This window comes from Scomber scombrus, chromosome 7 (genome assembly GCF_963691925.1).
Source record: "Scomber scombrus chromosome 7, fScoSco1.1, whole genome shotgun sequence".
Taxonomy (NCBI): domain Eukaryota; kingdom Metazoa; phylum Chordata; class Actinopteri; order Scombriformes; family Scombridae; genus Scomber; species Scomber scombrus.
The window spans coordinates 16,265,044-16,279,466 of NC_084976.1; the positions used below are offsets into that span (position 1 = coordinate 16,265,044).

The window sequence follows — 14,423 nt, forward strand, 5'->3', positions numbered from 1 at the left end:
TATTTCCATACCCAGTTATGATGTCCTGTTGATTGTGTAAATGACATACAACACTTTAAAGAGGACATATCATGCACATTTCCAGGTCATTATTTTTAATCTGGGTCTCTAAAGGAGTATCTTTGCATGATTTACAGATTAAAAAAACTCCTTATTTATATCATATTGCCCCCTTATAAAGCCTCCAGCTCATCCTCTGTCTGTAACAGGCTGTTTCAGTGCCTGTCTCTTTATGTTCCCCTCCTCCTGATGAGCCTGCTGTTCTGATTGGTTAGCTTCAGGAAGTTGGATCTCAGCTGACTTCTAGTGGCTTGGTAAGATACATCAACAATCCATGCAACAAACTATAGTACTAGTTAGATTCCACTACTTCTTTACTCAAAATATCAACTTCTCAAATGTGTCTGTAAATATTCTAACTGGAATCAGGTCCAAAATATGAAAGCGAACAACACAAACAACATATGGAAAAACCTTAGCAATAAATGTTACAAAATTGATGGCTGTTTATGGGCATGTGCGATGAGCCAATGTCTGCTCCTTGGCAAAGTAGTGAAAACATTGCAAATGAAGCATTCAGAGCTTGATTTACAGGAATAATTTCTACATACATTAACCTCAAGTTTGGGAACTTTGGAAGCATGTTTAAACACACAATATGTAATTTTCGGCCGCTGAGGTTAACTCAACAATAACAAAAGATGGAGTTTGATGATGTTGTGAAGTGTCGTGAGGGACCATGGGAGTTGTTGTCTTCATCATTGCAGTCAGCGTCTCCTGGTTAGGATTCTTTCAGTGCTAATTTTTCAAGAAGTTTTAACTGAGTCTCCTCCTCACCAAAACAAATGGACACAGTAATTAAAACTGGTCAAAACACTAAATAAAGCAATTTCACGTTTAAAATCTGTTTTTCTCCCATGCTATTTGGCAGACACAGGACATCCAAGTCACTGAGAGCCAAACTGCTGCTTATGTTTGCTTATGTTTCTGTGATAACAAGACGTCAATGACTAAAATCCTTCATCCAATTAAAAGATACAGTTCTTTTAAAGATCTAAAAAATGTAAAAATGTGACTTAAAACTGGATAAACAGTCTGGTGGCAACCACAATGCTTGCACACGCATAAGGAGGATATGACACTATTGACAAATGACCTAATAAAGTGGGCTGTTACCTTTATTAAAATTACATATTTATCATATATTATTATAATATTATAATATCATTTTTTGTCATTTTAATGTGGAAAAGTTACATACTATACCTTAAACATAGATATCCAACATCATAACAGTATATGAATAACGTTGTCCTCAGATAGTTTTCATTTTGTGGAGGTTTTGTGCATGTACTATTGTACAACATCAGTGTAATTTCACCACTGACCAGATTTTCTATAATTTGTTTGAAACATGAAAATGGCACATTACACTTGTTACATGCATCTACTGCTATACAGCCTACTCCACAGTTGTTTGTCCTTGAGAGTTAAAGATGATTTGAGTTGACAGGAAAGGTTAGACAGCACTTGCCAGTTTACCAGGGAGATGTCACAGATATTAATGATCTCTGTCATTGTCTTGAAAGGGATGAATGTGTTGGGTATTAGTCTACAGAACAACATCAGGGAACCCTCCCCACCCTTAAAGTTCGTCATGAAATATTAAGTGCAGTCATCTGCTGAGATGGTTGAGTTGCTTGTTGCAGCCTAACACTTACCACATGTCTAAATAAAGGTAGGTGCTCCCCCTTCCAATTAATCTTCAATTAGGGGTTCTGCTCTATGCCTTCGCATCTGTGTTTCCCAGTCTTGGCTCAGCAGGTGGGGTATGGGGGGTACTGTGTGTGTGTGTGTGTGTATGTATGTTTGTGTGTGTGTGTGTGTGTGTGTGTGTGTGTGTGTGTGTGTGTGTGTGTGTGTGTGTGTGTGTGTGTGTGTGTGTGTGTGTGTGTGTGTGTGTGTGTGTGTGTGTGTGTGTGTGTATGCATGTGTGAGGGGTTATATGAGGATTATCAGGGTCTGGGGGCACACAGACCAGGGATATAAGGATTCTTTCAGGCATACATATTCACATGACAACTGTGATGCTGTTCCACGACTATCATTCCTTGCCACATTACATGGAAACACTTTAAACACAGTCTATATAAAGCATCAGAGAAAAGGATGAATTATATTGACCCACAGAACATAATCGTTCCATGTGAGATGTAGAGAGACATGAGAGGCCTCAAGCTGAGTGATTTATCAAGGATTTTCATGACTCTGGCAGGCTTTATATAACTACCAGCTGAAGGGTGCAGTTTCCCATGTTGTAAGGGGTCAGGGGGCCACCCTCTGAGGACTGTGGCAGTTGTTTTTCACACAAGAATTCCAGCCCACTGTTGGGGGATCTGAGAGGGCATAAAAGAGAAGCAGAGAACTGTACAGTATGCATCACTTTAGCTCCTGGTGAACCCTCCGCCCACCGCACTCCGCACCCGGTGGCTGTGCCCCATGGGCAGCTCTCCCTATACCTCTCCCTGTATTGACAGAACAAGCAGTGTCTCTGTGAGAGGCAGTCACCCCAAACCCCCACCCCCCTCCCTGCTCCCTCTCCAGTCCCGCCATCGGTGTGCTGCAAACCAGAAGCCTGAGGCGCAGGGAGCGTGTGGGATGAAGGGATGAGAGAGAAGATCAAAGCAGTAAGCATGAAAAAGCTCAAAGCACACAAGCAAGAGGCACCTCTCTGACCTCTGCCACACACACACACACACACACACACACACACACACACACACACACACACACACACACACACACACACACACACACACACACACACACACACACACACACACACACACACACACACTCTTCATGCTGGCTGTGCAGAACAGTCAGCGCCCACCCTGGCTTCTAGTTCACCCTCATTCAGCAGCCATAAAAAAAAAGGCAAAGAAGAGAGGGCACGATGCTCAGGTCGTGTGAGCCTTTCAGCAGATGATTAAGACCTGCTGGGAACCTCAGCTGAAGTGACGCCCCCTGTTGGTGTGGTAGGTGTGGCGCACACCCAACTCTGGCTGGTTGCTCTTAGACATCGATCTTGAACAATTTTTTATTTGTTTTTTTTAAATAAAGACCAACAGGCTTTTACAATCTGTGGACTTTCTTTGGGCTTGTTCTCTATATGTATCATGGCTTGCTTATAGTGCCATCTCTGGGCACGTTTTATTGTTAAAATGTGATAAAATGAGAAAGATGGCATTAAAAAACATTAACACTGATTAAAGAAAGTGTTTCCAAAGATACAGCTGCATCAATTTAAGCACACACTTGGGTTCCAGGTCAAGCCAGTCAAAGATTTTCCAAAAATTATTAAAATGGTAAATAGATTAAGGACATGTCTCGACTACAGTATATATGAAATGCACTGATAAAAGGTTTTAAATGATCTCTGCATGGAGGAGAATTATCCCCTACCTGAGGTAGAGGCTTATCGGCTATTTAAAAGACTATTATAAGACGCTTATAAAGAGAGATTACAATAACATTTACCCAGACATGATGAGGTAGTGAAAAGGACTTCTATGATCAGGACATAGATATGATTTTGTGAGATTCTCACAGTGTCCGTTCATTGCCTGACGAGGGTTGCAGCAAAGTTCATCCTCAGCACGATCAGCTGTGACCTCAGTTTTACCTGCTGGCATATAAAGCTGTCGTTTAAGTTTAAAACAAGCCCTGTCAGACTTGCAAACTCCCCCTTGGCCCTGAGGATCCTCTCTCCATTATTCATGAGTCCTCAGGTTGGACCCTGGGAACAAGCTGAGCGAGGCCCTGTGTCAATACGAAACACTGGCCGCCACAATGGGCTCTGCCTCCAACTACACTGTTGACAGACACCAACACAAAGGAGCTGAAAGGGGTCCCCCTCCGTTCTCACACACACCGAAGAATGAGTCAGTGTGCTGCCGCTCAGAGCTGTGTTTGTACAGTATATACAGCTTTTGTCCATGGCCACTGTTCTCCCATCAATGGGGGTTGAAGTGTTGATGAAAACCAGGAGGAAAGGACTTCTCTGTGGCTGCCAGCCGAGAGTTCATGTTCATTAGATGGGCTCTGCGCCCGCTGGATGGCACCTGTATGTATACAGAAGAACCCCGGGTGAGAGAACAACAAGTAATCGCCTTATTGGATTGGTAAATAACATTCCATGATATATCACAGCACAGCCTCTTTGACTATCACATCATTACTGCCATTGAAGTTCATGAATGATTCATGTGTTTGGACCATGAAATCAAATATTACAGCCATGTGATAGCCTCATTAAGGTCTTTGTATACAGCATACATTAGCTAACATTGATTCCAGCTTCTCTGGTTTCACACTGATAGCTAATTTTGCATAATACATCAAATACAGATCTGATTAAAGGTTGAATCCCTCTCAGAAGGGTTTTCACATATGTTATACCCCTGCTCTTAGACACTTGATTAATATTAATATAAGTGAGCATTTCTCTTCAAAATCTAGAAACACCGGGAATGAATTATGATGGCAGGCAGAACCTGAAGCCACACTGACAATTAAATGGGTAAACAGGATAAAAATGTGCTCTCAGGGGACAATTCAATGCACTCATATTCATTGTCAGTAGCTCCATGATTTGCCTAATTATTATATCACCAGAAGAGCTTTTCTATTTCTGTCTGCAGTATATTTGGATTAGACAAAATGCTTCTTACAAGATGTTAAATGTCATCATCTCCAATCAAAATGATTATTTCTCTCACAGTGCTTCTCACAACAGTACTACATGCTACAAACATTATTTACCTGCTCTGCAGTGTGCGTTTAAGAGCAGTAACCACTCAAGTCATTGCTGGAGACTCCGTTCTTGTTGCAGATATTTACAATTTAACCACTGTTTTTGTGTGTAGGCTTTGATACTTTAACAACCATTTCATAACTTGCAGGCTGTGACAAATCTCTGTCAAGGGATTTTTTTATAAAGCACCACTGTATGAAAGAGCTGTTTAGAAAATGCAAAGTGAAATGAAATACGCGAGGAGGAGAAGGATGCAACAACAAATTTTAAATCCACTGACGAGAGATGCAACAGGGCACCGATCTATAATCATCTCTGTGTGTCTGTAGATTCTTTTGCACTTTGATCTCTTTGAGACATTCATCAGTCTCATATCAACCAAACAGATAGTGGTTGATACTGTGCTGGTTGACTTCCTGAACACAACACAGAATCTTATGATATAAGCCTTAATGAGACTAGGACAGTGCTCCACACGGCAGACAGAGAAGGTAAACCGTGTATATATATATACCAATAAAGCGAAAGATATATATATATATATATATATATATATATATATATATATATATATATCTTTCGCTTTATTGGTTTTCTCTTGAATGCTGTTTTAACATGCATGCTTTTGGGTGTGTTTAGCATTTTGGGATTGCTTTTGGTTTATAAGGACAAATGTAAGGGCTACTGTAGTGTATTGCTGAAGCCATTGGGAGGCAGTACATGACAGTCTGACTTTTAGAGACAAATCCACTGATATCTAAGTGCTTTTCTCCTTCTGTGTTGCCAAACTGTTTTATAGGCATGCACTGTGAATCAAAAGAAAAATCTCTCATCAAATTTTGTTGTAACAATATTTGTTGAATATCAACAATGTGAAAAAAAATCATTTTAAATGCCCCAATAAAGTTAGAAAATGTATCTATATAAATAAACTAATAAATATTTGTGAAAATGGAAATCCATTTTAACACTCCATACATATTTTTGTAAAGTTGGCTAAACCTATTTAAAACATTTCTGTACTGAACCTCAAGCAACTGTTTATATGCTTTTCGCAGGCGCCATCTACTGCTTAATAAGTAGTATCTCAATTCACCAAAGGAGGTACAAATGCTGTTTTCTGACAATAATCATCCTATAATGTGTGAAATTTTAGACATTTTAAATAAAACTGCATTCTGTTGCACATGTGGGGAAATATATTCTAACTATCTAAATGTGACATTAAGTCTTTTGTGTTTAATTGTAAATCGAAGCAAAGACGCTTAATGGTTAAATTCTACATAAAAAAATAAATATGTCTTACTCTTATTACTTTTATAGGCTTTAACTTATATATACATTCCTGAAGAGTAGACCAACACAATAGTGCTATGTTTGCTGTTATTGTTCATATTTATTAATTGCTTCTTATTTATATAGTAGTCTATGAGGCCGCTGTAGATGCTCTGCAGCTGTCGTAGGGAAATAGTGACCTGTAGGCCAAATCCAGCCCTATATTTGGCCCCCTGACATAAGCTGAAGTTTTTAATATTTTGCATCACAAATCTACTGTAGGTAATTAAATATACACAGGGCTCCTTTAAATCCAAATAATTATGTTATTTCTATACTGTCCCAACAGGAGAAGATGCATTAATAATATGGTTGCACCATGCTATTTCTACAGGGTGCATGGATAACAAAGTATGTCTCTTGTCTCAAAGTGCAACATACAGCATATTTTAAAGTATGAGTCATTTTTAGCTAAATGACTATTAAAATAAGCTGCCATCACTTATTAATGGGGAAATTACATCTGTTCGCACATACAACCCTAAACAGAATTACAAATAAACAAGCAAAATAAAGTGTATCAACTGCACTACTTAATGGCTGGAAAAAAACTGGCCTCTGGTTGGAACTAATTGCTGAACCCTGCTCTATAGCCTATGATAATCATTTGATAAAGGAAAAAGGAAAATAAAAGACCTTTGTCTGCAGTTTTCCTTCCTGCAGTGGCACCCTGCGACACAATGCTAAATCCCATCAAATTATTGCAACAGAATTATTTTTTTTCTACAATAATTCCATCCATAAGTAACACAATGAATGCATGACTATTTTAGTCATGGGTTTCATACACGTTTTGTAATAAAACAACTACAAGCATAAATCTTATTATATAGGGAACTCTGGACAAAATCTTTTCAAATGGGGGTCTGTGGTCTAACCTGTGTCAGTTTAGGACAGTTAAGAACGTGTTCCACCGTATCTGATGACTGATCAGATTCTGTGACCTAAGTAAAGGTATGAGTATTCAATGTAAAAATACTTAGGCCTAATTGTGAAAAAAAAAATCCTGCATTTAAAATCCTACTTAAAATAGCTACTAAAATCAAAGAACTATTAAAAAAATAATGTTACATTACACTGAGTAAAACCTTTACACTTTTACTTCAGTATGATTCAGGAATGTTACTCATAATACAGTATATTTACATTGGAATATTGGTAGGACAATATTGGTAAGATATTAGCAAGACAATTAAATGTCATCAGTCATTCTTTAATTAGTGTCGCCTTTATTAATTAACCAAAAAATGGCCGAATTTAGCAGATATCACCCCACTTTTACCAAGTAAACGATATGAGTAGCCTACTTCTTTCAACACTGCAGGTCACACAATCTGATGGGGTCACCAAATACGGCATAACACCGGATTAAACTAACATTTCACTCTTATCGAATGTATCAAAATCGGATTTGGGGACACGCCCCCTAATCAGCTAATTGCTCATGATTGGTGGCTCGGAATCACGCAGCCGCTCGACCAGGCTTCAAATGTGAAGTTTCGGTTCTATTCCAGTCTGTCCGTGACTCAGGAGCATCGTGTGGTTGTGTTTGTGCTGCAGACTAAATTAAATCTCCATCATCATGGTTGAGCAGTTTGTTGGAAACTGGAAGCTGACCACCAGCGAGAACTTCGATGAGTACATGAAGGCAATTGGTAAGTGTTTTTTTTTTTTTTTTTTGTTTTTTGTTACCTGCTCTTACTTTGATGCAGAAGGAATTATGTTATGAAGTATCAGCAAAACGTCTTATTTGCATGATTTGTGGCGTCAAACTATTTAACATGTCTGGAAAATCATCTAATTCTCATTGTATGGCAGGTGTGGGTTTCGCCACTCGGCAAATGGGCAACATGGTGAAGCCTAACCTGTTGTTCAGCATGGATGATGCCGGGATCATTTCAATGAAGTCTGTGAGTACTTTCAAGACCACAGAGATCAAGTTTAAACTCAACGAGGAGTTCGAAGAGATGACTGCAGACGACCGAAAGACCAAGGTGAGTTATCTTGTTTCAAAGACAGGCCCTTTAAAAAAAAAAAAAAGTCATTTATGCACCTGACAGCCCAATCTTTTTTTTTCTTTTTTCCAAAAGAGCATCTTCACTTTTGAAAATGGCAAACTTGTGCAAAAGCAGACGTGGGATGGAAAGACAACGTCACTCGAGCGAGAGATTCAGGATGGAAAACTAACAGCTGTAAGTAATTAAACTGTGCAACTACTGATACATGGTGTATGCATCATTGTCTTTGAAGTGGAGGGGGAGAGAGACACTTGTAAGTTTTAACATTTGGCCATTGTCTCTACAGAAATGTATCATGGATGATGTTGTTGCAGTGAGGACCTACGAGAAGGAGGCTTGAATCCTGCCTGTAGCCATCAAAGTGTAAAATAAAGCTTTAACTTTTCCAGTAAGGCACCAAATGCACTGGGCTATTGCCAAACATGCCAATAAAGTCTGAACTGAGATTCAAGTCTAAGAGTAATTCATCAATCTAAGACAATACAGATAGTACCACCTTAACTCTGCACATGTGTGGGTTCAAATGATCACCCCAACTTTCTCTAACTGTCTTTATAATTTTCCTAATTATACAAATGTGTTAATGACTTAATCCAAATGAGACCATAAACAAATTTGGACAAGAACTTTGTCACGGGAAACCTGACCCTGATGTTCAAATTTAACTGTTACACTCGTGTTTCAGTTTTATTTTTTTAAATGCAATACTTGTACTAGGCATGTTGGAGTTAATGTAAACATCTAGATACTGTGGCTTGTTCCAAATTGAATACTTAAAGAATTATGGCAAAGTTTATACTAATATTTGAACATCTTACAGTAAACTCCTGACTGGTTCAAAGCCTGCCTCCAGTCTACAAGGGAAAGGAGGGTGGAGGGGGGTTACAAAGGCCTTTTGTTCCAACAAAGGAAAAGCAACATGTCCTTATGACAAGGATGAGGGGGTGAATGGGAGGTGGTATGGCCAAATCCCTGCTTGGGGTTAAAGCAGTGACCTCATTTGTGCCAGGCCTCTTGTCTTGGATGCACAGACGAGTTCAAGCAAGTGCACATTTGTTTTAATTAGGCTTCTTTTGGGGCAGTAGGTTGAGGCCCAAATTCTCCAAAGATTTCCTGGCTTTAGTGAATGACTGTGGCCCTGGGTTGGTGATCAAGCCCCACAATAAGGACTAATGAAAAGCTGATTACTTACTTTTTGGGGGATTTTGTGTATGTCTTAGGAACACATGCATCTTGATTTTCATTTTGTATAAATGTCACTTGAGGAAATACTCAACTCTTCTTTCTTGGGAGAGAACCCTTGAATTCTTCCAAATTCATTTTTGGGTTTTGAATGCCCTATTGAGGATTAAGCTTATTTAGGATAGTATGTGGGTGCAGGCTTCAAGAAGCGGTCCTCCTTTTGAAATGGTTTTACCCCTTTTCAGTGTGATATCATGTGCTGGTTAATTCTTGGAAATTGCTTTGATTTAACTGCTTTTGTTAACCTTCAAATGGCATCGGTCCAACATACTTGTATTTAAATTATTGTTCATTTGAATTATTACATGAATTTGAAACCCCCTTAATGTCATCTCACTGCGGTTTGTATTTCGCAGCAATGCTACCCCCTGGTGGCTGATTACTGTAACTGCGGGTAGTGATTGGCCAGTACCACTGTGTATCCGGATGGAGGGGAGCTATCAGATTTAGTCTTGAATTGGATACAAGTTTTGTTACAAGAGTTTAGAAAATAACCATCCAGTCACTTTTAAGTATATGCCGCTTTAATCAATATCTTCCGTAGACGCTTTACAGTTAGTCATCTTTGTTGTGAACACACGATGAAATGATCCTACACGTCGTTGTACGTGACGCGTCATCATCGTCAAACATGGCTGCCAACGAAAACACAAACATGGAAGTCGACGAAGAAAAGAATAAGCCTTTAGCAGATAAAGTTAAACCACTCGTAAACGGCTTTCCCCAGAGGATAGACAACAAGAACAATGTCGGCGGTGAGAAAAACGCAAGTGAAAGTGGCGGTACGGCGGAATATTGCGAAAAGCTGCAGGCGTGGATGTGGCAGTATTACACTGGATATGCGACCTGGCAGAGCTGGTTGGCAGCTTCAGCCATGTCCTACCCGTGTTATCTACAGTCAAACAGCGGGACGTCGACGGCACCTCTTGATTTCAACCTCCAGAGCTGGTTTGGCCTTCCGTTGTCGCCTTATAATTCACCCGCTGTCGCCTCTCCAGGCAGCCGGGCAGGTGAGACTGCCGGCGGGGCTGCAGTGGCAGCTCAGGCGCAGCAGCAGCCTCAGGAGAATGGAAATGCACAGAGACCAGGTAAAAGCTTGAGGCTGCTCAGTCTGCAGCTTTTCAATATGTAACATTATCAATGACAACTGTCACAACTTCTAAATTGGCTGAATAGCAGGTATACTTTGTCCAAAATATAGACTCCCACCTCCTGTACACATAGTTGTACTTTTTCTTGTCATGGTTTGGATTAGATTCCCAGTTATAGTTAAGAGAAATATGAGTGCAAAAGCACAAATTATATTTTAGACTGATTGCAGCTAGGGGTGACACAATAAGACAAAGATATATCAACATTTTCTCAATACTGACGATATGATTATATTGGTATTTGTTTTGGCTTTTCCCTCAAATACAAATGCTATGATATATAAAAGGGCAAGATAGGTTTTCTATTAAAATAGTCTATTTGCACTTGTTTGACTAAATACACTTACAATATGCTGAAGAAACATAAGGATCAATCAAAAATGTTTTAATTTTACAATTTCTATTAGGGACATGGAACACTGAGCCATGGAACAGTGAGAAATATAGGACCTAAATCTTTTTATTCAAAATGTACAGATTAAATAAAACCTTTTCAAGTAATCTCTCATATAAATGAAAGTGCAAACTACAGCATATTTTACTTTTACAAACATAAGCATAATATTAACTTGATATATTAACATTCAAAGTTAGTTGTTCAAGTAAGGCTTATCAGTAATCAGAAATTAGTTAGCTGCCTTAAGGACAAACCATCTGATGGGGATCTACATCCTTGTGGATTTCAGTGCTGGTATTTGCATCACACTGCATCTTGCTTAAGGTCCTCCCAGCCCTACTTCCAGGTTTGAGGCAGACCCTTTCTTGTTTCAACATTATAACGCTCTTGTACACAAAGTGAGATAATTTAAGAAATCATATCCTGGGTTTAGTGTGAAAGAACCTGTACGCAGCCTTGAGCTCAACCCCATCCAACATCATCTAGCTAATGCTTTTGTGGCTGAGTGGGAAATGGCAAATCTGTGCAGCTACAATTTTGTAGAAAGCCTTCCCAGAAAAGTGGAGCCGGTTATATCAGCTTATAGTTACACCCGTGGATTTGGAATGAAATGTTTATCAATCACATGAGTGTAATGTTTTAGCAATGTAACTAACAATTATTTTCTTTATCTTCACAAGATGCAACCTAACATGTCATCTTTGTCCTGTCCAACAGTCCACAATCCAAATATATTCAGTTTGCTATCTTAGTGGACTAAAGGGTATCTACAAACTTCTGGTGCCTGTTTGACATTGACTTTGCTGTTTTTGCTTTTCAGGTTGGGAGTATAGTATTCCTTCACCTCTACAAAGACTCCTGGCTGAAATGGTGGATTTCTTCATTTTATTTTTCATCAAAGCAACCATAATCATCAGTATTATGCACCTGAGTGGTATCAAGTAAGTCTATTTCATGTCTGTATCTACTGGTAGTGAAAAGATGATTAGATGTCTCTGGGTTTTTCAGGCATTTAAATGAACAAAAGCAAGTCTAACTGGGTAATTATAGTTTGATTCTTTGGGTTTGCATCATAAATATATTCTCCCTTGCTTTTCAGGGATGTTTCAAAGTTCGCCATGCATTTCATAGTGGAGGAAATAGATGAGGACACATCGATGGAGGAGCTACAAAAAATGATGCTTGTTGCCCTTGTGTACCGGATATTAGTGTGTTTTTATGAGGTGAGAGGTCATATGCATGCTGCTCATCCCAGAATATTTTATGTTGAACGTGATGATAAAGTCAAAATCATCAATGGCAAATTAATACCGATTTTTGTGACATTGATATGATATGTATGTCATGATGTGGCAAATCTATATACATATAAAATGAAGGTTTTTGCTCAAATTTGATAAATGGTAATGTTGAATTATTGCTCAGCTTTATCTTTATGTAATTCAAGTAAGATGGTAGGAAACGGTGGCCTCAGCATTAACAGTGCATTGTTTTTGTCTGTCAGCTGTATGTTAATACACCTAAAACATTTTTCCCTTCAGATTGTTTGTATTTGGGGAGCAGGAGGAGCCACTCCAGGGAAGTTTCTAGTAGGACTCAGAGTTGTTACATGTGACTCATCAATTCTAGTTCAACCTAACAGGGTGCTTGTAGTGCCAGCAACTAATGTCTCCCTGTCTGCGTGAGTAGTAGTTAAGTTTCATGCATAAATAACACAGACCAGCTTTGTCCCACATATCTGTATTCTCATCACTTTCTCTATCTTCCTCTACAGATCGACTGTCCGAGCCTTGAACAAGAACTTTTCTATTGCCTTCTTTTTCCCAGCCTTCATTACACTTCTGTTCTTCCAGCACAACAGGACTGTGTATGATATGGTAGCTGGTACAATTGTTGTCAAGCGCTCCCGGGCCAGATGACGCACTCTCTAGAGGAAAGTCCAGTAACTTGGAACAGGCACTGCGTGATGTTTTTGAAAAATGCCTGCAGAACTCCTTTAATGTCAGAACAAGCAGGAACTTTACGATGGTGGCTGAGAGATTGCACCAGTATGAACTTATTTCAGACCACTACAATTCTGTTTTGGTTTGTCTCTGACACATACTGTATTTCTGCATGTATGTCATACATGCTGCTTTCAGATTTGTTCCTGTGCCAAACTTATGTCTCTTTTAAAGACAGGAAAAAGGATGGTATTTGCTACCTTTTCATTAACACAAGATATGCCTCTTTTGAAATACTCTTCCAGATTAGGAGTGAATGTCTTTAATCACTCATTATTTAAGTAACTAATCATGCATTTATGAGATAATACCTTCAGTGTGTATCTCTTTGTATTAAGATTTTGTCTTAAGAGTTGTACACTCAGATTTATTTTTATTTTGAGTTCTTGATCTCTGTCACTGTAAGAGTGATGCATCATAAACAGCTTTTTCAGCTGTTTCTGCTGAAATACTGTTTTCTAAAGGCACATTCAGTGTTTTGAAGGGAAATGTAAACCTGTGAAAAGTTTAATGTATTACATATTTTCTGTAATTAACTTTTTTGCATTTAATAATATTAAATGAAACCACCACTATTTCCCTGCATGATTAATGTATGTATTTTAGCTGATTGTCTGCTATTTGACAATTCTTTTAATATTTCAAAACTAATTGAAATTGAATAGTCACAGACTGATTAATTTATCCTTAAATTTGGCTTATCCTCAGGCTACTTCTGTCAGTTTATATTTTAACAATACTGTGTTTTTATATCCAACAATGCTTTGTATTTCAAGGCGTCAAATTAGGAAACATTCCACACACCCTGAAATCATATACCGGAGACAGATAAATGGAAATGTTTCTATACATGGCGCAGGAGTTACTTAATGTTTCGATGAGTACAAAATGATGTAAATCATACGCTTTGCTTCACTTTTCACCCAAACTCAATCAGAGACATATTGGAGACTTTGGACAACATTGTCCATCACCATTAACAAATCACCAAATAAGGAAAATACCTGTTGGTAAAGTCTCTACTGGAATCTGTGCTAGAACTTTCCCACTGACGTGATGAAAATAAACTTTATTACCAATATGAAATCTTAAAATGATAGTTTCACAATTTTTCATTTCTGTTCTAAAAAAACAAAAAGAAAGCTTTTCCTCACTGTAATCATTCCTCCTGTAATTCTGGCTATTAAAAGATCCCCTTCAAATGTGCTTTTAGTGTAAGTGATGGGGGCCAAAAATCCAGTGTGCCCACAGTGTCATTTTGTGCAAAAATGTATTTAAAACTCCATCTGAAGCATATATGAGGCTTCAACACTCCAATTTAGTCATATCAAGTGGATATCTGACACATTTACAATCTTTGCATTTCCTCAGACTGTCTTTTCTTGTTGAACTATGGTGAAAGTATAGTAGACGTGGTGCTAGACGTTAATGTTGAAAATGATGCATGGAAAGCAAGACCAT

At 38.6% G+C, this 14,423-nt stretch overlaps 2 protein-coding genes across 3 annotated transcripts; both read left to right on the forward strand.

Moving 5' to 3' along the window:
* Positions 1-7,711: 7,711 nt before the first annotated feature.
* Positions 7,712-8,509, forward strand: fabp4b (fatty acid binding protein 4b). 2 transcript variants are annotated; one of them, XM_062422545.1, is made up of 4 exons: positions 7,712-7,806; positions 7,970-8,145; positions 8,242-8,343; positions 8,456-8,509. In XM_062422545.1, the coding sequence occupies exons 1-4, from the start codon at positions 7,734-7,736 to the stop codon at positions 8,507-8,509; spliced, it is 405 nt and encodes a 134-aa protein (XP_062278529.1). In that variant the 5' UTR covers positions 7,712-7,733. The 2 variants fall into 2 exon arrangements, with proteins under 2 accessions (XP_062278529.1, XP_062278530.1); XM_062422546.1 differs by lacking the exon at positions 8,242-8,343.
* Positions 8,510-10,042: 1,533 nt separating this feature from the next.
* LOC133983460 (protein FAM8A1-like) lies at positions 10,043-14,175 on the forward strand. The gene is made up of 5 exons (XM_062422544.1): positions 10,043-10,499; positions 11,780-11,900; positions 12,059-12,182; positions 12,501-12,640; positions 12,734-14,175. The coding sequence occupies exons 1-5, from the start codon at positions 10,043-10,045 to the stop codon at positions 12,876-12,878; spliced, it is 987 nt and encodes a 328-aa protein (XP_062278528.1). The 3' UTR covers positions 12,879-14,175.
* Positions 14,176-14,423: the final 248 nt, after the last annotated feature.